General features: G+C 40.6%; 1 protein-coding gene across 1 annotated transcript in view; it reads left to right on the forward strand.

Annotated features, from left to right (window-relative positions):
• The first annotated feature begins 10350 nt into the window (after positions 1–10350).
• Positions 10351–23908, forward strand: part of LOC132385300 (cystathionine beta-synthase-like) — a 36570-nt gene continuing 23012 nt past the window's right edge. Inside the window, exons 1-5 of the mRNA XM_059957320.1 lie at positions 10351–10378; positions 10918–11055; positions 14732–14838; positions 16831–16965; positions 20557–20636. Of these exons, the coding sequence (XP_059813303.1) occupies positions 10368–10378; positions 10918–11055; positions 14732–14838; positions 16831–16965; positions 20557–20636 (471 nt within the window). The 5' untranslated portion in view covers positions 10351–10367. The remainder of the gene's footprint in view (positions 10379–10917; positions 11056–14731; positions 14839–16830; positions 16966–20556; positions 20637–23908) is intronic.

Below are 23908 nucleotides of genomic sequence, written 5' to 3' on the forward strand. Positions count from 1 at the left end.
TCCATGTTTATAACCAGTGACCCAGCACAATCTTATGTAGGAGTATCTTTTACTTGTCAATCCCATACGTGATCAGAAATAATGGCAGCCAATCTCATGGACCATTTGGATCCCTTGCCTTTGCATTACACACTGAAAGTAAGGGGGCATTAAGATTCGTTGGATTCCGTTGCAGTGAAGAATGCAAGCAAATTTGCTGCATTTTCCTCCTGGGCACGTCTGGGCTTCATCATTCCGTATGCCTTGGGTATATTAATGATCAGATAACTTTGACTCTTTGGATCCACATTCAATTCTGTGCTCACAAGAAATGCATCCAGTATATTTCCAGTCCCAGCAGTTAGAGCAGCAGTGACTTTTTAAAGGTTGTTTTAAAGCTAAGGGCTTGTTATTTTTCAGTCCCAGCCATCTGATCAACAGAGAGAAGGAGTCAGTAGGGTTTTAGATTTGTTTACAGATATACAGTAAAAGGGAAACAGACTTTAGCAGTGTGGCTATTATGGAGTGACTGTTTTGGTGAGTGGCCGTGCCTGAGCTGTAAGTGCCATGGTTGAGCATAATTTTATTTTATTTTATTTTATTATTTAACGATACAGTGTGGAGTCGGCCCTTTTGGCCCTCTGAGCCACCCCAGCAACCCCCGACAACCTTGATTAACCCTAACCTAATCATAGGACAATTTACAATGACCAAATAACCTACCTGGTTCATCTTTGGGATGTGGGGGGAAACCAGAGAACACAGAGAAAACCCGTGCATTCAATGGGGAGGGCATACAGAGACTCCTTACAGTACCGCACCAGAGCCGAGTTCCGAACTCCGGAATGCCTCGAGCTGTAACAGTGTCGTGGTAACCACAGTACTCAAAGCACTGAGACTTCGGTTCAAGAGTATTTGGTGACAGGAGGTTGAGCAGAATCAGATAATGGCTATGAGTGTTTTCCTTAGGAATGCTCTTCCTACTTGAGTAGATGGAATAGCAGTTAAGATGGTGTCGTGTCCTGCCTGCAGCCTGTGGGAAATCAGGACCAATGTAGTGTGCATGGATGCGTCATCTGCAGAAGTGCATCCAGAGGCAACTTCTGACTGATGGTGTGAAGGAAATGGAGCTGCAGTTCGATGTACTTCGGACCATCCAGGATGCTAAATGCATTATAGATTAGAGTTTTAACAAGGTGGTCACACATACGGTGCAAGCTGCGGGTAGGTGGGTGACCAACAGAAAAGTTAGAGAGGGTAGGCAAATAATGCAGGATTACCCAGTGACCAGTACACTCAGCAACATATATCTGTTTGGATACCATTGAGGTGGGGACCTATCAGGGCTCAGCCTCAGCCAGGTCAGTGTTGTGGCTAGTTGTGAGCCCCCACAGGGAAGGGTGAAGCCAAGCAGAGAACTGGTGTTAGGAGATACAATATAGACAGGGAGGAGATTCTGTGCTCATAGACCTTGGTGAACAAAGTCCAACTCTGCAGTCTAAATACACTACTGTGCAACTGGGTGTTGGACTTTGTAACTAACAGACCTCAGATAGACGGGATGCACAGCCACTCCTCCCTCCCCATCATCCTCAACACGGGTGTCCCCCAGGGCTGTGTGCTGAGCCTATTGCTGTCCACTCTGCACACACACGACTGCCCGGCCGAACACCCGAGTAACCATGTTGTCCGGTTTGCCGCTGACAGGACAGTGGTGGGGCTCATCAGCAATAACGATGAGACAGCCTACAGAGAGGAGGGAGAAGAACCCGAGGCCTGAAGTTTCAAAGTCAGGCAGTTTCAAAGTTGTGGCAATGCACATCTTAACAAGCTGCATCACTGCATGCCAAGGAAACTCCACCGTGGTGCACAAGAAGGCTTTACAACAAGTAGTCAAGGCTGTCCAATGCATCACCAGCCATCTGGTCCCACTTTGCCTATTGCCACAATAGGTCTACAGCAGATGCGATCTCATTTGCGTTTCATGCAGCCTTGGATCACCTGGACAGCACTAATACTTATGTCAGGCTGCTGTTTACTGACTATAACTCAGTGTTTAACACAATCATTCCCACATTTCTGATTAAAAAGCTCCAAAACCTGGGTAACTCCCTCTACAACTCCTTGACTTCCTCACAGTCTGTGCAGATCGGAAATAATGTCTCCACCTCGCTGATAATCAACTCAGGCGCACCTCAAGGATGTGTGCTTAGCCCACTGCTCTACTCCCTCTACATTCTTGACTGGGTGGCCAGGCACAGCTCAAAAGCCATCTAAACATTTGTATGACTATATTGACAACTATGATTGTCAGAACTTCAAATAGCGATGAGCAGGCATACAGGAGTGAGAGAGATCAGCAGCAACATCGAGACCAAAGAATTCATTGTGGACTTCAGAACGGGTAAGACAAGGGAATATGCACCAGTTCTCATCAAGGAATCAGAAGTGGGAAGAGTGAGCGATTTTATATTCCTGGAAGTAAACATCTGAGGGCTGTCCTGCGCCCAACATTGAGTCTGCTCCGCCATTCTATCATGGCTGATCCCAAATCCCACTCAACCCCAAGCAGCTGCCTTCTCAGCATATCCTTTGATGCCCTGACCAATCAGAAAACAATCAATTTCCACCTTAAATATACCCTCAGACTTGACCTCTGGCACAGTATGTGGCAGCGTATTCCACAGATTCACTACTCTCTGGTCTCTGTTCTAAAGGGTCATCCCGCAATTTTGAGGCTGTTCCCTCTAGTTCTGAATAACAGAAAATATTCTCACCACATCCACCCTATCTAGTCCTTTCAACATTTGGTGGGTTTCAATGAGATCCCCTCGCATTCTTCTAAATTCCAGTGAGTACAGGCCCAAAGCTGCCAAATGCTCCTCATATGTTAACCCCTTCATTCCCGGAATCATCCACATGAACCTCCTCTGGACTCTCATGACAACACATCCTTTCTAAGACAAGGGGCCCAAAACTGTTGTCAATGCTTCAAGTGCGACCTGACTAGTGTCTTGTAAAGGCTCGGCATTACCTCCTTTCCCCTTGAAATAAATGCCATCATCTATAAATGTTTCCCCTATGAACTAAATGCTATCATCCACAAAGCCATTAATTTCAAATGCTATGTGCATTTAAATACAACGATTTGAGATCAGTATTCTTTGCCCTTTTGAATTTAGCCTCTGTGGTACAATATGACTCTTTGCTGTGTCTACATTTGTACCCAGTCATTGACTTGTCCTTCCTTATGTTCATGTTACAACCATCATCTACTGTAAACCTGCTGGCGCATCCTCAGCTCTATCATACTGGTTCCCATCCCCCCCCCCCCCCCGCGCTATATTAGTTTAAACAACACCCAACAGCTCTGGTAAACCTGCTGGCAAAAATATTGGTCCCACTCAGGTTCACGTGCAACTTGTCTCTTTTGTGCAGGTCCTACCTGCCCCAGAAGAGGTCCCAATTATCCAGAAATCTGAATCCCCGCCCCCTGCCACCTCATTCTATTCCTAATCCTCACTGTTGTGTGGCACAGGCAGCAATCTTGAGACTACTACCTTTGATGTCCTGCTTCTCAGCTTTCTGCCTATATATTTTTTTCAGGACCTCCTCCCTTTTTCTACCTATGTCATTTGTACCAATATCTACCACAACTTCTGCTCACCCTCCCTTTTCAGGATATTGTGGACAAACCCAAAAACATCCTGGTCCCTGGCACCTGGAAGGCAAACTACAATCTGTGTTTCCTTTTCATGTCCACAGCATTGCCTATCTGTCCCTCTGACTATAGAGTCCCCTATTACTGCTGCCATCCTCTTCCGTTCCCTGCTCTTCTTGGCTACAGGGCTAGACTCAGTGCCAGAGACATGGCTGCTGTTGCTTCCCCCAGGAAGGTTCCCCCCCTCCCCAACGATATTCAAAATGGAGTACCTATTATTGAGGGGGACAGCCACAGGGGTGCTCTCCACTATCTGATGTTCTCCCTTCCCTCTCCATTTATCTGTCTCCTGTAGCCTTGGTGTGACTACCTCCATGTCGTTCCTATCTATCACTGCTTCACTTTCCCTAACAAGTTGAAGGTCATCGAGCTGCAGCCTCAGTTCCCTAACACACTCTCTAAGATTTAAATAAGAAATGAGGAACAAACTTACTTCCTTACCTTGTCTGTTCTTCCCAAAGCAGGAATGCTTCTGTTGCATGGCACAGTACTCCAGTCAATGACTCCTATCAAAAAACTTCCTGCTTTTTAAAGCTCTTCACTGGACCTGCAGGGGAATGCTTCTGTTGCATATTCCAATCAACGACTTCTTCCTCCCACCTTCTTATTCTGGCGTTGTCTTCCTTCCTTTCCAGTCCTGATTGTTGCTCCGAAACCCATTGTTTACACTTTTCCATAGATGCTGCCTGGCCTGCTGAGTTCCCCCAGCATTTTGTGTGTGATATTTGGGCATTGGATATCCAGCATCTGCAGATTTTCTTGTGTTTGTCCTTTAATTAATTTTGTTTTAAGTTTTGGGCAGAGAAACAAAATCATACATTAATAGTTTTTGAAATTATCATGGAACGTACACTTTTTTTACCTTTCATTCCGAATGAGCAAAAATCCATAAATGATCTGTATGTGATTGGCATGGTGTTCTACATATTCTTTGTTGTGCTGAATGGCAATGTCCAAGGTCATCCAGAATACTACTGTATTAGAATGGTTACACCAAGGCCCACTTACCCATTATTCCTACATTCTTCTCAGTCTAGGAATGCCTCTTTTTTAAAATTCTCACCCTGCTTATTAAAACAACAACGATCTTGCCAGGCACTTTTATCTGTAGGTTTCTTCAGCCTTGAAACCTTCCAAAATCTCAGTGTTTCTGTAGTTCTGGCCTCTTGTGCATCCCAGTTTTCATCACTCCTTTGTTCATGGTTGTGCATTCTATTGCCTAGGCAGCTTTGGATTTCCCTGTTGAAATTTCTTGAACCTCTTCTCCCACTTTAAGATACTCCATACCAAATGTACATATTTGATCACTTGGCCTAGTATTTCTTCAGGCTCTGAGTCCAATTCTTCGTGTGATGAACCCTGTAGCGGCTACTTAAAAACCAAACCAAAACTTATCAAAGGAATTAACATTGGATAATGCACTTCCAAATAACTGAGTTCCAAGTCAAAAAAGTACATTCAATCTTTATTATGAAACCAGCAAAGATGAACAATCAAAAATAGCAATAACAGAATTAACAATGTTCATGAAAGTTTGCGGAATGAGTGATGTAAGTGTAATAAGCAAAGAGAGCAGTCAACAAAAAAATATTCATCCCTTGCTTTGTCTATCAGTAACTAAACTAAGGTGTATATGTGACTGTACTAATTTACTTCTACCATGCCCTGACTTACAAGACAAGTTACTGTAAATTGTAATAAAAATATGTAGCACAAAATACAATACAGAGAGACAGAAAATAGATAACTGGCTCCAACAGTGGCGTATAAATACAAGATTTAAAAAATACACTTCACATTAAATTTTGGTCTAAATTAAAACAATCTCGACTATTACTTTCATTCACTCACCTTCACGTTGAAGGAGTTTAGTTTATACTTTCTATGGTATTTAAACAAAACCCAATATTGAGGCAATACCCCATTCCAACTGTTCCTTCAGCAATGAAGTATTAGCTTGACAGAAACAGCTAATGTTAAAATGAATTTAACAACAATTTAAAAAAATATATCACGCTCTTTCCCTTTTCCTTTTCAATGCATTCTTACTAGCCTTCTATCTATAATTTAATCTTCAATTCTCATTTACACATTTCATTTTAAATTCCAAAATTCAAGGTAAAAAAAATACGCTGCACATAAAATTTTGAAATGTTCCATCTGTTCATACTTTACATAAGGTTGCTGTTCTACATTTTTGTATTTTAATCTAATCTCTTCTGCTGTTGATTATTGCTTCAGTTAACTATAAACTCCAGTCTTCTATCTTATCACCTCAAGCCCAAAATTGTTCAAGCAAGTCATCTCGTATGTCAGCAGAAATCTTTGCTGAGTGCAAAATGTACTCACTTCTGTTCCCTGACATAATTTCATTATTTGCTATTTTTTAGTTTTATCTACCCTCCTAACTGTTAGGTGACAATATGAAAATAAACAGATGCAAATGAAAATTGTCAGCCTACTGAATTAATCAGCAATGTCTCTGTGAATGGGGTAACAGGAATCCCCATCTCTCAGTTGCCCTTGGAGTGCAGAGTTTTGTTTTTTGTAAGTGTCTGGGCTTTCACGCACAGAATCTGTGGGGATCTGTAGAATCTCTGACAGTGGCCATTGGTTTAGTGATGTGATACTTTTGCCAGTCAGGTAGGTGGGTGCAAGGAGTACACCCACAGAGCTTGAAAGCACACAGGCTTGGCAATGGTCAGGAATGTGATCAGCAATTAAATTAAGGTGAATATTTCTACTATTTTTACTATGAGAGTTCATTAGAATAAATAAAGAAAATGCTTCACTTTAAGGTAAGTAGTACTTGGAATGGAATAAATCCCTCTTGTGATCAGTATTATGCGGATTAACTACAGAGAATTTAGTGGTATTTCAAAAAAAGGTAGCTCAAAGTTGTGCTATTTTCTGCCTGGGCTATGTGAGAAGGTAGCTCCCTGGCAGCTAGGTGTGCAGGAATGTAATTACTGGCAAGTCATATTTTGGAGCCATCCTGGCCCTTCAACTCAATGTCTCCCCCTGCATCTGGATCCTTGACTTCCTGACCAACAGACCGCAATCAGACAGGATATGCAGCAACTATCTCAATACTGGTTCCCCACACGGCTCCAATTTCAGCCCCTACTCTCTATACATTCGTGTTGCATGGCCAACTTCGGCTCGAACTCCTTTCTAAAGCAACCAGCATAATCAAAGACTCCATCCGTACTATTCATTCTTTCTTCACTCCCCTCCTGTCTCATAGGTGATACAAAAGCCTGAATGCATGTACCATCAGTCTCAAGGACAGCTATCCTACTGTTATTAAATGAAGGGATCCCTACTACAATCAGATGGACCCTTGACGTCAATCTACCTTGCTATATTGTTTTGTTTATCTGCAGTGCTCTTTCTCTGTAAACCCTTTATTCTGCACTCTGATGTTGTTTTACTTCAATGCACCATTGTAATGAACTGATCTATATGAATGGTAAACAAGACAAGTTTTAGCTGTACTTTGGTACATGTGAGAATAATAAACCAATTAACCACTTTGTTTCATTCACGTTCTTCAGGGTAAGATTTTTGCAGTCTTTCCCAGTATGCTGTCTACAAAACTAGCAGTCTGATTAGCTCTTAACCATTCTCTGCAACAGCTGAAAGCCACTCTGGGTTACGTGGGGGAATGAGGGAAATGTGGTCTTGACTGAGATGCCCATGTTCTCTTGTGAGCAATTAAAAAAAACAAATCCACCATCCATTCATATAATCCATTTGATACTGCAGCAAACTGAAAATAACTTCCTTCTTACCTTTTAAAATTTAAAAACAGTAAAAATAAAAAGTTGCTTGCAAATAACGTTACCTTCAAATTGTAAAGAAAATGGAATGAATATAAAGGAAAAATACCAGGTAGGAGGGTTCATGAGCCAGAAGGTCACAGCACTGAAGATAGGCACTAAGTCTTATCAGTAAATCTGCCAGTGCACCGTTGAAGTAAAATCTTACTTCTCTCTGCCCTCCCCTTAGATCTCTACCTTCTTCAGGAGAAACACATCAGCTTTTTTAACTGCTGATATTCCACAGGTATGCTTTAATGTGATTTATTTTTATCTATCTCTTAATGTCTACTTTTTAATATTGAAACAACGGCATTCATAGTAATAACTGTGTGGAGCAATTGAGAAAAACAAGGTAGTATCAGGTTTTGCAATGACTGCCATTACGCTGATTAAACTGGGTATTGTAATCAATTGCAGCTTGGAAAAACGTTTTTGTACATAAGCAGCACAGGAGAAAATGTCTGGAATTGCTTTGTTTGCATTCATCTCTGTGTAAAATAGGTATCTAAATCTATTCAATGGGAAATGGATATTTGCAAAGAAAATATAAGGTAATTCCTATAGCTTACAAAAGTATTCACAGACTCTTTTTAAGCACTTGTGGAAGATGCTTTAAAAGAGAGATTTTGACTGTTGACATCCTTGGAACATTCAAAACTGTTTCAGCTAATGTGTGGTTCCTATTATAATAACAGAAGTCACAGCCAACGTACACATGGTGAGCTATATTGAAAAGGTGATGGGATCTGTTTTGATGATTGATGTCAATAGTTCCATAGCAAGCCACCAGCCTTTACCCTAGGATGTTCATGACTTTAGAACACACATTTCAAACACTGAGATCCTATTCTGCGTACAGATTCCAGTACATTTTACTATTGGACTGTTTTGAGTCCAGGTGTGGAACATGCAGGTACTAAAATTTCACAGCATATCTATTTGAATATGATCTTCTCAATTTAAGGAGACCTGAAAAAAATAACAATTCTCTGCATTCAATAAGCAAAGTAAAACCCGAGTTAAAGAAATTACAGATAAACTAGTTTCTGAAAATTGCTGAATGCATTTTTTAGGTCTAATAGGATTCTTTTATATTAAAATTGGTGTGTGTGTGGCTTGTATCAATGTGCTCCAAATCTCACATTTAAATATACAATTCTCTCCAAAGTTAAAACAAGGTGGGACAAGGCTTAGTTAAAATCATTAAGTTGCTTTATTCTGTATTCTTGATATTTTTTAATTTTCCAGATTTTCAACATCTGCAATATTTTATGAACATTGGGCTTGATCAGATGTACAATTTAATGAAAACAAGAGCATTTCAAAAATAATGTAAAATAATAAACAGTTTCGGTTGAGGTATTCTCTGACCTTGGCAATTTACTTGCCAACTTTTCATCACCATGCAAGGAGACATCATCAGTGCACTGTTGATAGTGATGTGTCCTCTGAATGAGTGGCCTTTCTATAAGAGTCTCCTTTATGTCTTTTAGCATACTAATAAAATGTTTGCAAATTGCTGAGATTGGAGAACAACTCAACCCAACCACTGACCACCCGGGTTCCACATCTTTGAATTATTTCTAAATTAACAAACAATGATGCCAACTCATTTTATTGGATTGTTTTAGATCAAATTAAATGGTCTGCATTAGAATTTGCTGGCTTTGCCTCATTTAAGAGTTCTTGTTTTCAACAATGTTCTGTTTGAGAAAGCAGGACCTCTCTTTACTTTTACTTTACTTTCATTGTCACCAAACAATTGATACGAGAGTGTACAATCATCACAGCGATATTTGATTCTGCGCTTCGCGCTCCCTGAAGTACAAATTGAAGTAAATGTAATAAAAATTTAAATTATATATCATAATTAGAAAATAGAAAAGGGAAAGTAAGGTAGTGCAAGTCCGGTCCGGATATTTGGAAGGTATGGCCCAGATCTGGGTCAGGATCCGTTCAGCGGTCTTATCACAGTTGGAAAGAAGCTGTTTGCAAATCTGGCCGAACGAATCTTCAAGCTGCTGAACCTTCTCCCAGAGGGAAGAGGGACAAAAAGTGTGTTGGCTGGGTGGGTTGTGTGCTTGATTATCCTGGCAGCACTGCTCTGACAGTGTGTGGTGTAAAGTGAGTCCAAGGATGGAAGATTGGTTTGTGTGATGTGCTGGGCTATGTTCACGATCTTCTGCAGCTTCTTCCGGTCTTCAAGAGGACAACTTCCATACCAGGTGGTGATGCACCTCAGAAGAATTTACTACGGTGCACCTATAAAAATCATTGAGGGTTTTAGGGGACAGGCCAAATTTCTTCAGCTTTCTCAGGAAGTAAAGGTGCTGGTGGGCCTTCTTGGCAGTGGACTCTGCTTGGTTAGACCAAGTCAGGTCATTTGTGATACTCCCCCCAAGGAACTTAAAGCTTTTGACCTGTCCCACCTGCGCACCACCGATGTAGATGGGGTCGTGTGGTCCGCTACTCCTTCTGAAGTCAACAACCAATTCCTTCGTCTTGCTGACGTCGAGGGATAAGTTATTGCCTTTGCACCATGCCACTAGGTTGTTAATTTCCTCTCTGTACTCAGACTAATCAGTACCCAAGATATGGCCTACAATTGTGGTGTATTCAGCAAACTTATATATTGAGTTTATAGCAGGCAGTGTTGTCTTTATTATCTCTCCTTTTAGAGATGGGTAGAGTGTTTTAAGAGTATAATGGTTGAGAGGTATCTTCTAATCTTCTGTTAAGCCAATGAATATGTTACTATATTCGTCAATTGTATTTGAACACCTTTGCATTGCAATTTGCAGCTTGATTAAAACAGAAAATTGAGGATCTCGTGGAAAACCTGCATGATCAATAGGTACTGCCAGTCTATTATAATTTCCTTTTGAAAATGTATTTTATTCATAACTAATACAGTAAATATAATCAGTATGCATTTTCTCTGCTTTAATATCAGTTCAATATGTTATCTTATAATGAGTCAATGTCAATATGTTTCCTCAAAAAATGCACCCATAAAGTGTTTGAGAGCCCAACCTTTCAATGTCCCATGGCAGCAGAATCCTTGACTGCAAGGATTGTAGGATATGGATCAAGAACCCATTAGAGTAGGCATTCCCAACCTTTTTTATCCCATGGACCTCTACCATTAACTGAGGGGTCCATGGACCCCAGGTTGGGAAACCCTGCATTAGAGGAATCCCTTCTTAAACCAGAGAAGTGAGATCCATTATGCTATAACTACTGTTACCTCCATGTTACTGGCTAATGTAGTGAACACAGACAAATGAAATTGGAGACTTGATTTAGCTCAGTCCTTCACGGACATTCAAAGTACCAATTATAAAATGTGGAAGCACAAAAGTAAAAATATCATCATTTTTAATTTGCTCTTAGCTTTTTGGTTGACGTGGAGACATCTAAAGAGATACAAGGGCTTCAAGCAAGGCGAAAGATGGAGCAAGACCACCCACCTCAGTGTCTCTGGAGTCCTGAAGTCTCACCATTTAAACCTCCACAATCCAACGATGCGGTGTGAGTACCACATACTATAAGTATCAGAACAAATGAGACACGTAAAGCTGTTTCAACTAAAACTTCACTTTGTAGTCTCTGGGAAAGTTTTCTTACTAAATATTTCTCATTGATGTTTCAGGAAATAGCAAGCAGATATTTTAAAAGTCAGTGGTCTTGATAAAGATTGATGTGACGATTCAGTATAACTATTAATGCCCAACAACACTTGATGTAACCCTGAAAGAGTTATCAAGATCTTTAAACATGAAGGACACTGGATTAAACATTCAGTTTGTTCACTCTGTTATTCACTTAACTCTCTGGAAGATAATCTATTATCTACAACTGCTTCATCTAATGGAATCCTCACCAACACTTAAAAGTAAATATAGCATGGATTGCAAGACTGTAATCTAATCAAAGGGTTTAGCAGATCTGATGTATAAACCCTGCAAAGGTAGAAGCTACTCTTATTTGTAGAATTCCATAAGATTCATGTTTTATTTTGTATTTATCCTTTTACAGAATGCAAACATCGCTGTCAAAGTTAATATTTATTCCCAAGTCCTAGCTAACTTTGAGAAAGTAGCAGTGAGCATTTCCCTAAACTGCTTCAGTTCAAGTGCTGAAGTACTAAGAGTTCCAAGAGTGAATCGCAACTTAAATTGTTATTCACTCTCAGGACATGGGACTTAGTGTCAAAGCCCATTTAATAACAGACACCTAAAGAACCAGAGGCCTATTTCCAAGTAAGGTGGCTGGATGTAATTGAAGGGAATTTTTCAGGTGGTGAGATCCTCTACCTTTGTTGGTTTTGTCCTTTGAGATGACAGAAGTCTATAAGTTTGGAAGAGGCTGTCAAAGGAGAACCTTGTCAACTTACTGCATTGTGCCAATCAGTTTTTTTGCTCACTTCATGCTGGTTGGTGTCCTGTAGGATAAACGTCCACACAGTTAAGCTTCTACCCAGCTGCTCGACTCACCAGTAAGTGAAGGAGTGAAACATGAGAATCCTGATCTGAGGGGCCTGATCAATTGTGGACAATTCAGAATCTGCACTGTCAAGAGGCTGCCCAACTAGAGATGAGGCCAATCTAATTTACTTTATTGTGAGGCTAAGAGCTCCACAGATGTTCAGGCTTGGAAACTTGTCCTGAAATCCATTAACCAGAGGACTGAGAACAGCAGCTTTCCTTTACTTGGTACGAATAGCATTGGCCAGAGACGTATGGTCATGAGAAGAAACTGTCCAGGTTGAATTTGTTTCACTTAGAACAAAGGAGAGCGAGGGGAGACATAACTGATGTAAATAACTTTTTAAGTGTTATAGATTGGATAAAGAAGCAGGACCTATTGCTCATAGCACTGAGGTTGGTAGTTAGCAAAGGGAAACCAATGGTAGGAAGATCAGAGGAGAATTGCGAAAAAATGTTTTACTTGACAAGTTTGAGAGGAGAGTAGAACTGGCAAAACTCATTACATTTCAAAAGTACCTAGAGACCTATAACATATCAGGTTTCAGAAAGAACAAAGGGGTGGGATTATCCTAAAATCTATTCTATGGTTGGCATGAATGCAATGAGTTGAATGGCCTTCTACACCATAACTTTCAGTGACTCTGGGATTCAAAAGCATGGTGGAGAACTTCAAGTTTTATCTAATTCAGAAGCTTTACCTTCTGAAAATAAAGGAAAATCATAATTGCAGGAGGCCTCAGATCTGAACATTTGTGAGGTACTTGACAATACTGATACACATCAGAAGCTGTCATTTTAATTCCTTCTATGAAACTGCTGATCTCTCCATTCTCCACTGGATAATGCGGCAGTATAAGACATGTTTGGCAGTTAATGGGTTTTGAAAAGAGAAATTCATCTTTGAGCACCTTTGATTTATCTCATATTGACTGAAGCTATAGGCTGTATTCACCACCATACATTTGGTTTAATTGCATTTTCTATCTTAAGCACTATGCTTAGACCTGACACAATACTTGTACTTAAAGTATAATTAGTCTACTCACTACAGTTTTGTAATTTATAAACTGAGGAAATAAATACATTTGAAAAACCTGCCCAATGATCTTGAGTGAAGAATATGAAAGATCAGTTCATCTCCAGGGTTTCATGAATTTGGGCCCGTTAATGTGGAATGGTGGAATCTGAGGAAAGACATTCTTGCCATAGAGGGAGTATAGAGAAGGATCACCAGATTGATTCCTGGGATGGCAGGACTTTCATATGAAGAAAGACTGGATCGACTAGGCTTATGCTCACTGGAATTTAGAAGATTGAGGGGGGATCTTATTGAAACATATAAAATTCTAAAGGGATTGGACAGGCTAGATGCAGGAAGATTGTTTCCGATGTTGGGGAAGTCCAGAACGAGGGGTCACAGTTTAAGGATAAAGGGGAAGTCTTTTAGGACCGAGATGAGGAAAAACTTCTTCACACAGAGAGTGGTGAATCTGTGGAATTCTCTGCCACAGGAAACAGTTGAGGCCGGTTCATTGGCTATATTTAAGAAGTTAGATATGGCCCTTGTGGCTAAAGGGATCAGGGGGTATGGAGAGAAAGCAGGTACAGGGTTCTGAGTTGGATGATCAGCCATGATCATACTGAATGGCGATGCAGGCACGAAGGGCCAAATGGCCTACTCCTGCACCTATTTTCTATGTTTCTATGTTTCTAAATTCTGTTGACAATGTTGAGGGAAAGATATTAGCCTGGTCATTGGAAGACTTCCCAACATAGTATAATGGAACTTCTACCCAGTTTCTTTGAAAGTCTACAACTTTGCAATCTGTCATGATAGATTACCCAACGAAACTCCTGATTGAATAAACCTATGGTATATAGTGAAAGTTGGGATTCTGAAAAATCAAAATAAACAATGAACATGGAGAAATAAAGACGCAAGATTCTGGTCAAGCTTCATCTGTAGAAAGAGAAACAGAACCAAAACTATAAACATTTTGACAAAGAGACTTTGACCTGAAATGTAAAGCTTTGTTTTCCTTTCCATGGCTACTGGTGCCTGCATTGCTAAGTGTACCAGTGTTTTCAGTTTTATTTCAAAGTACTGGCTGGGGCTGGAATGGCAGTCCAGCCACTGTTTCCTTCCGCCTAATTCCTACCTGTGCATCATTTTCAAAATAGATAATCACTAGAGAACAAGAACATCAGAGTTATAGAGAGATACAGCACAGAAACCCACTGAATCTGCACTGACCATCAACCACTACTTACATTAATCTGACTTTAATTTAGTTTTTATTTAATTCTTCCCACAATTTCATTAACATCCCAGATTTTACAATTCAACTACACAATAGGGGTAAGTCACAGTGACCAATGAAACTAGCCTACACAATTTTATAATGTGGGAAGAAACCTAAGCTCCCTGAAAATAAAGCACAGGGAGAACGTATGAACTCCACACAGACAGCACCTAAAGTCAGGATTGAACCTAGACCTCTGTTGCTGCAGGGCAGTGATGCTTGACGGGCTGTAGCCCTTTGTTGCCATTCTAAATTACCTACAAGAACTTAATTCATCACAGACTGCAGACCAAATCAAGGACCTCACTATTGGAATCCAGTCAACAGCCCATCAAGTGTTATATTTATTACTGGAGAGTTTTATTGTGTTTTACAACTCTGGGCTAAAATAGACGTCGTTCATCTTCTTTGCAGCAAGAGTTCACCAAGGATTTTCCCGAATGTCCTTGCTCAAATCGGCAACACACCCCTCATTCGAATCAACAATATTGTAAAAGAGTATGGAATCAAATGTGAACTATGTAAGTAACACTATTTCTGTCTCTCATGAATTAATGTAGATTCTTTCAATTTCTACACTGCGCCATTTAATAATTCCTTGAAAATGCAACATATGAACATAGGCAGTGATGAGGGTAGGCCCTGGGCTTTAGTTTACCTGTTTATTCCTGCATTTTAATTAATCCTAATTATATGCATGGTTACTATATTCCAAGTGTTTGTGTAATAAAAAGGCAAACAATATACTGGTTACAATATAGACCAAAATTAGAGAGAACACTCCAAATATTTTTAATGCTGATAAACTTTACAGGGAAATGTGAAAATGTGAATAATAAGCAATATCCAATATTTAAAATGGTCATAAGATAATAAACACCAGGAAGAGTTAGCAACACTAAAAAAATTATATACTTTTTATTTTGATTAGGAATAATGACTAGAGTTTCCCTACCTTATTTATAATTTGTGTAATAACAAAAGGGGATTTTCATTCATTAGGAGACTTACAATTTCATAGAAAAATGTAAATTGGGAGGAAGAATAGGTCATCAGAATTCTACTCTGCTGCATAATTTAGAATGATCAAGGATAATCTTCCATCTCAATGCTGCTTTCCTGCAGGATCCCCATTTCAGTATTTATCTCTGTCCTGAATATATTCATCAGTTGATCATCAACTGCTTTGTAGGGTGGAGAATTCCAAAGATTCAGAACGCCCTGCACAAATCTCTCCTCCTCTCAGTTCTAAATAGAGGATCCATTCTTCTGAGACAATTAACCTCAGTTTTGGAATCAATAGCTGAAGAGAAATCTCCTTCTAGTGTCTTTATTTCAATTGGAGCACTACTGCTTCTTCTAAGCCATGTAACATTTAAGGCTGGTATTAAATCTCCTCATAAACCGCTTCCCTCATCTCAGAAAACTGTTTGCTGAGTCTTTGTTCCATTTCTTCCCAGACAAGTAAATTCTTTCTTATAAATGAAAACCAAAACTGCACATGATATTCCTGGCATTATCTTACTGGAGCTCTTTGTTAATGTCAAATAATATTTTGTTTCTATTATTAGATACCAAAATTATAGACCAAATTACCTTCCTCTCTGTATTTTACCTATCAACCAACTCTTTGTCTGGACTAATATTTTACCTGCATGAGTTTATGTTGCTGTTTATGCTTTATGTGAGTTGTGGTTATTTAATACAAGACTTGACTGCTATTTTTATTGTTCACTGTTCCATTTTGCTGTTCTTTAAATCCAACTGCCAAAGCTATTATTGGGGAATAAAAAAGCTTACTCTTGCTAAAATGTTAGCATTATTCTTGCTAAAATATACCAGAGTGTCAGCCTGTACTTAGACTCATCTTACTTACTGCTCGCTACACCACTGGTGTTTAGGGCAACAACGAAGGTCCTCCAATTTTTCTGTCCATACATCGCACACAGGTGTAGAAAGATTCCTCATTGTTGCTTCCGTAACAATTTTTTGCCCATTCAGGGTTGTTAGCCCTGAGTTGAACCCCAGAACCTGGAGGACCAGTGGACTATCTTAGTCTGGCCTTTACCCTTTGACCTCTTTGGCATACCAAGAGCCAAAGCATCAGGCCCTGAATCTAGCCAACATAGCTCTCTGGGTCATTGAGGCACACAAGCCTCTAAACCTTATGACAAGGTTGTGGTCCTCTTTGAGGACTTAGACTCACCATCGCACTTTTACTTCCATTTATGTTTGCATCCTTTTAACAATACAATTGAAGTTCAGTCATTGCTGCAGCTGGCATGCAATAAAATTTGTCTCATGAGAAGTCCCAATTGAAAATATGACATTTTTAATGCCCTTCCATTCTACTGTACATCAGCATCATAAATCAATAAATTTGTGGTAGTTTTTTAATTTGAACTTGCATCAATGTTTTCCTTCCCTTTGTGTCTGATATTGAGAAAACTTTGAAAAGAAATCACGTGGAAACACCATCTCCCCCAGTGTAATTTTGCTAATGCCTCTTCCAGTGGCTAAGTGTGAGTTCTTCAGTGCCGCCGGGAGCATTAAGGACCGCATTGCATTACGGATGATTGAGGATGCTGAAAAACAGGGGATTCTGAAACCAGGTGTTGTCATCATCGAACCGACATCGGGTAACACAGGTAGAGCATAAACTGAGATTTTAGATCACACTGGTTCTGATTTATTTGGTGTCCTTTACCTTGAACTCCAGAAGAGTATCTAAAGAACTACAGGGCATTAGGGTATAAGCAGATGTGAATGACTAAAAAAATTATTTGCAGCAAAAGGCCAGAAAATATAGTAATTTAACCATATCCAATCTGTGTTAGCTTTATTCTGTGGAATTCTCTGCTCAATGAAGTAGTGAAGGCTACCTCAGTAAATATATTTAAGACAAGGTTGGATGAATTAAGGGTTATGGGGAAAATACAGGTAGGTGGAGATGAGTCCATGGCCAGATCAGTCATGATCTTTTTGAATGGCAGAGGAGGCTCGACGGGCTAGGTGGTCTACTCCTGCTCCTATTTCTTATTCAAACTGATAAATGCATGGAGGCCTCTTTGTAGGCATTCTAGGTGCAAACTGATGGAATTACCTGTGTATTTTGGAGGCATTTTATCAGCTGATTGGCTGTCCCGAATTATACAGCAATGTTGATCCACAGAGGACTCCCACTTCATGGTATTCATGTCTTCTGGATGAAAGCATGCCTGAGTTTTAACCCTTATCTCTGGGACACATTGGCAATAAGACAATAAATCAAACCCTATCCCTTTTCACTATTGCTTATTTGGACCTCATGGGTGATCTCCAACACAGACAGTTTATTTGAAATTTAAAATAAAAAACTCATTTTTCCAGTTGGTTCAGATGTTGCAAGCTTTGATAGCCTTCCTAGCTGTCCTCTATGCCCCCATTCTTGGTGTCATCTGCAAACTTGCTGATCCAGTTAACCACATTATCATTGATACAGATGAAAAACAACAATGGACCCAACACCGATCCCTGTGGCACTCTGGTAAGCCACAGACCTCCAGTCAGAGAGGCAACCACTTACTACCACACTCTGGCTTCTCCCGCCAAGCCAGTGTTGAAATCAATTTACTACTTTATCCCAACACCAAGCAATTGAACCTTCTTGACCAACCTCCCATATGGGAGTTTTTCAAAGGCCTTGCTAAATTCCATGTAGACAACATCCCCTGCCTTTCCTTCATCAACCTTCTGTGGAATCTCCTCTGTGCACATTATAAGATTGGCTAAATACAACCTACCACACACAAAGTTGTGCTGCCTATCCCTAATCAGCCCATGTCTATCCAAATGCTCATTTATCTGGTCTCTTAGAACACCTTCCAATATCTTCCAGTACTGACGTCAGGCTCAGCAGCCTATAAGCTTCTTCTTAAATAAACGCAATGAATATGGTACAATATTCTACAGGTAATATAAACCCCTCCCCCCACCATAAAGTCCCAAGAACTTCCTTTTTATCATAAAACTGTTAAAGCTATGATAACTGGTTGACTATTGTGTCAAAAGAAGTCCATATCCATCCAACAATTACTTGATTTAATTTCCCCCAGTCTTCAATCTTTACAGGAAAGTTATTTTGAGGAGAACATTGAGTTTATCGTCATCTTGAAAACTCTTACTCAGGTCAACACATTGAGTGATGTAGAAATTCTGCAGAAAGTCATGTCCCTAAAACTGTGGAATGAAAACAGAGAATTGAAATACGCAAACACGAAGAAATCTGCAGATGCTGGAAATTCAAACAACAACACACACAAAATGCTGGTAGAACACAGCAGGCCAGGCAGCATCGATAGGGAGAAGCGCTGTCGACGTTTCGGGCCAAGACCCTTCGTCAGGACTAACCTAAAGGGAAGATAGTAAGAGATTTGAAAGTAGTGGGGGGAGAGGGAAATGTGAAATGATAGGAGAAGACCGGAGGGGGTGGGATGAAGCTAAGAGCTGGAAAGGTGATTGGCGAAAGTGATACAGAGCTGGAGAAGGGAAAAGATCATGGGACAGGAGGCCTCAGGAGAAAGGAATTGGGTGGGGGGGAGCACCGGAGGGAGATGGAGAACAGGCAAACAACTAAATATGTCAGGGATGGGGTAATAAGGGGAGGAGGGGCATTAACGGAAGTTAGAGAAGTCAATGTTTATGCCATCAGGTTGGAGGCTACCCAGCCGGTATATAAGGTGTTGTTCCTCCAACCTGAGTGTGGATTCATTTTGACAGTAGAGGAGGCCATGGATAGACATATCAGAATGGGAATGGGACGTGGAATTAAAATGTGTGACCACTGGGAGATCCTGCTTTTTCTGGCAGACCGAGCGTAGGTGTTCAGCGAAATGGTCTCCCAGTCTGCATCGGGTCTCACCAATATATAAAAGGCCACACTGGGAGCACTGGACTCAGTATACCACACCAGCCGACTCACAGGTGAAGTGTCGCCTCACCTGGAAGGACTGTCTGGGGCCCTGAATGGTGTGAGGGAGGAAGTGTAAGGGCAGGTGTAGCACTTGTTCCGTTTACAAGGATGAGTGCCAGGAGGGAGATCGGTCGGAAGGGATGGGGGGATGAATGGACAAGGGAGTCACGTAAGGAGCGATCTCTGCGAAAAGCAGAAAGAGGGGGAAGGGAAAAATGTGCTTGGTAGTGGGATCCAGTTGGAGGTGGCAGAAGTTACAGAGAATTATACATTGGAACTGGAGGCTGGTGGGGTGGTAGGTAAGGACAAGGGGATCCCTATCCCGAGTGGGGTGGTGAGTGGATGGGGTGAGGGCAGATGTTTTTTTGTTTAAAAAAGAAAGACATCTCCTTCGTCCTGGAATGAAAAGCCTCAACCTGAGAGCAGATGCGGTGGAGATGGAGGAATTGTGAGAAGGGGATAGCCTTTTTGCAAGAGACAGGCAGGGAAGAGGAATAGTCCAGGTAGCTGTGAGAGTCTATAGGCTTATAGTAGGTATTAGTAGATAGGCCGTCTCCAGAGATGGAGACAGAAAGATCAAGAAAGGGGAGGGAGGTGTCGGAAATGGACCAGGTAAATTTGAGGGCAGGGTGAAAGTTGGAGGCAAAGTTAATGAAGTCGACAAGCTCAGCATGCGTGCAAGAGGCAGCACCAATGCAGTCGTCGATGTAGCATTGAAATTGAAATATGCAGTCGTCGCTGCAGCATTGAATTGAAATATGCAGTCGTCGATGTAGCATTGAGTGGAAATATGCATTTGGGTTACAAATGACTCCTTTTGAGATTTTTCAGTTTTATAAATTTCTTTATAAGAAAAAGTCATGACAGAAACTCAGATGGAGGTCTTGCTCAATTTTTGATCAATGTTGCTTCACTAGGAATTCAGTACATTCTTTCCAGTAGACATGTTTGAGGCAGCTACAGTAATATCCTTTAAAAGATATAGATAGAAATGCTTTAGAGGGATATGGGTTAAACAGAGGCAAAAAGGACTATGTTAGCTGGGCATCTTGGTCTGCATGGAATATGTTGGACCTCAATGAATCTACATTAGGTAAATAACCTACTTACTTTCATACTCCCATTCCAGTGACCCATGATATGATGAGAAGTCAAAAGATAGAATTATCTTTCAACATTTTTTTCAGAAAAAAAAGGTAATTTGATTAACAGGGATCATAGCTTTGGATGGAGGGTTTAAGGTTCTGTCAAGAGAAGGTGATTTAAATATATCTTTAACTTTTCACAGGACTCGGTCTGGGGTTAGTGGCTGCAGTGAAGGGCTATCGCTGCATTATTGTCATGCCAGAAAAGATGAGCTCAGAAAAGGTAAGAAAAAAGGGGAAAAAAAACAGCCAACCAATTGATTTGATGCAGCAATTCTTATAGTTGTTAAGTTATCTTGCAATATTGAAGCAAATAGCAAAATATGATCACCACATAATGGAAAATTGTAATCCTTACTTATGGTCTTAATGACTTCACCCCTGTCTGTAATTTTCCAAAATGATGGTCTAGACATGACACAAATGAGCTGTACCTTTATTTACAGCAAAAAAAAGCAGCTGTGCCCAGCTAAATTGGGACATGGTGTTTTAACATTTTCCATGAGATGACTGCTTTGCCTATCTAGTAATATGTGTGAAACTTGTGAGACATAGGATTGGAAAGCTTTTAAATACTAAAAGAAGGCAACTCACAAAGTAATTAAAAAGGTAAAGATGGAATATGAAAGTAAGCTCATCAATAATATTGAAGAGGATACCAAAAGATTCTTCAAATACATAATGTAAAAGAGAAGCAAGGGTGGCCAGAAAATAATACTGTAGAGGTAGTAATGAGGGATAACAAAATGGCAGATGAATTGAATAAGTATTTTGCATCAGTTTTCACTGTGGAGTGCACTAGCGGTACGGGGGAAGTTCCAGGTTTCGGAGGCATGAAGTGGGTGAAGTTACCAGAACTAAAGAGAAGGTTCTTGGGAAACTGAAATGTCTGAGGTTAGATAAGTCACCTAGACCAGATGTTGTACACCCAGAGTTCTGAAAGTGATTGCTGAAGAGATCGTCGAGGGATTAGTGATCTTTCAAGAATCACTTAGATTCTGGAATGGTTCTGGAAGGCTGGAAAATTGCAAATTGCAAATGTCACTCCACTCTTCAGTTAGTCTGACCTCAGTGGTTGGGAAGATGTTGGAGTCGATTATTAAGGATGAGATTTCAGGGTATTTGGAGACACATGATAAAACAAGTCATAGTCAGCATGGTTTCCTCACATTTTGCCTGACAAATCTGTTGGAATTCTTTGAAGAAGTAACAAGCAGGGCAGACAAAGGAGAATCGGTTGATGCTGTGTACTTAGATTTTCAGAAGGCCTTTGACAAGGTGCCATGCATGAGGCTGCTTAACAAGCTACAAGCCCCTGGTATTACAGGATAGATACTAGCATTGATAAAGCAGTGGCAGATTGGCAGGAGGCAAAGAGTGGGAATAAAAGGAGCCTTTTCTGATTGGCTGCCAGAGACTAGTACTGTTCCACAGGGATCTGTGTTCGGACCGATTCTTTTTACATCATATGTCAATGATTTGGATGATGGAATCGGTGGCTTTGTTGCAAATTTTGCAGGTGATGTGAAGATAGGTATAGGGGCAGGTAGTTTTGAGGATGTAGAGAGGCTACAGAAGGATTTAGACAGATTAGGAGAATGGGCAAAGAAATGGTGGATGGAATACATTGTCGGGAAGTGTATGGTCATGCACTTTGGTAGAAGAAATGAAAGGGTTGACATTTTTAAATGGAGAGAGAATACAAAAAGCTGAGGTACAAAGGGACTTGGAGTGCTTGTGTAGGATTTCCTAAAGGTTAGTTTGCAGGTTGAGTCTGTGGTGAGGAAGGTGAGTACAATGTTAATATTCATTTCAAGAGGACTAGAATATAAAAGTAAGGATGTGATGCTGAAACATTATAAAGCACTGGTGAGATCTTACTTGAAGTATTGTGAGCAGATTTGGGCCCTTCATCTTAGAAAGGATGCGCTAAAATGGTGAGGGTTCAAAGGAGGTTCACAAAAATGATTCTAGGATTGAATGACTTGACATATGAAGAGTGTTTGATGGCTCTGGGCCTGTATTCACTAGAATTCAGAAGAATGAGTGACCTCATTGAAACCTATTGAATGGTGACAGAGTAGATGTGGAGAAGATGTTTCCTGTGGTGGAGAGTGTGAGACCAGAGGACATAGCCACAGAACGGAGATGGGGAGGAATTTCTTTAACCAGAGTGTGCAGAATTTGTGGAATTCTTTGCCACAGCTGGCTATGGAGGGCAAGTCTTTATGTATATTTAAGGCAGGTTGATAGATTCTGGGTTGGTCTGGGCATGAAGGGGTACGAGGAGACGGCAGGAGATTAGGACTGAGAGGGAAAATGGATCAGCTATGAAGAAATGGCAGAGCTGACACGATGGGCTAAATGGCCTAATTCTGCAATCTATACTTATGGTCTTATAAATAGGGGTCATATCCTGGAGACAGGAAGACTTTGGGTTTGGGTAGCCTTTGAAAAGCCAATATTGCCAGAAATTTGTAGCACCAGTGGTTCAGTAAATGACAAGTCATAGCTCCGTTATTTGACTGGAGGTTCAAGCTTTTCTCTGACATCTTTAAGAGGAATATAGGACCAGGGGTATAGCACCTATCCTGATGGCAAACTGAATCTACCATCTAACATCAACTTGTATGGTCATCAACTTATAGTCAAAGAGAAAATATGGGTAGAATTATACAGCTGGCTCACACAGACTAGCTGGAAGAAATTTTATATGAACATTGGTGAGACTATACTGGACAAATGTTAATTTGCCATACATATTTAAGGAGAGAAATATATCAGCATCAGAAATAGTTCAGAGAAGATGAACTAATTTCTTCTCTGGGATGAATAATTTGTCCTAAGAAGAACAATTGAGCAGTTTGGACCTCTATTCCTTCTGGTTCAGAAGAATGAGATGTGATGCTATTGAATTATAACATTCTAAGTGGGATTAGAAAAAGTTTCGGGACATGGTTTCAGAGTAAGAGATTGCCCATTTAAAATGGAGATGGCAAGGAGTGCTTTTTCAGAGTGCTATAGATCTTTGGAATTCTCAGCCCTAGAGTTTCATGATGTGCACTGGCAATATTGGAACCTGAGTGTGAAGGACTCCCATGACAACAGCCAGAGTTTATTCATAAGAATTGCAACAGAACTTAGGTGGCTCGGCCAAGCGACACCTTAAGACATAACATTCTCAAAACAAGGACCCTGTGATTAGTACTAATCGGGCATCTGCTTACACACCTGGAGAGGAGGGATGCTTATGTGAAAATGCTGTTCTTAGACTGCAGTTCAACATTCAACATCATAATTCCCTCCAGGCCCGCCAAGAAGCTCAGAGACTTTGGCCTTAACCCTACCTCGACTTCTTATTAGATCACCGGCAGGTAGTAAGAGTGGGCTCCCTCACCTCTTCCCCTCTGACCATCAACACAAGGTACCCCTCAGGGCTGTGTCCTAAGACCCCTCCTTTACTCTCTGTATACTCATGACTGTGTCACCACCCAC

Source organism: Hypanus sabinus, chromosome X2 (genome assembly GCF_030144855.1).
Source record: "Hypanus sabinus isolate sHypSab1 chromosome X2, sHypSab1.hap1, whole genome shotgun sequence".
Taxonomy (NCBI): domain Eukaryota; kingdom Metazoa; phylum Chordata; class Chondrichthyes; order Myliobatiformes; family Dasyatidae; genus Hypanus; species Hypanus sabinus.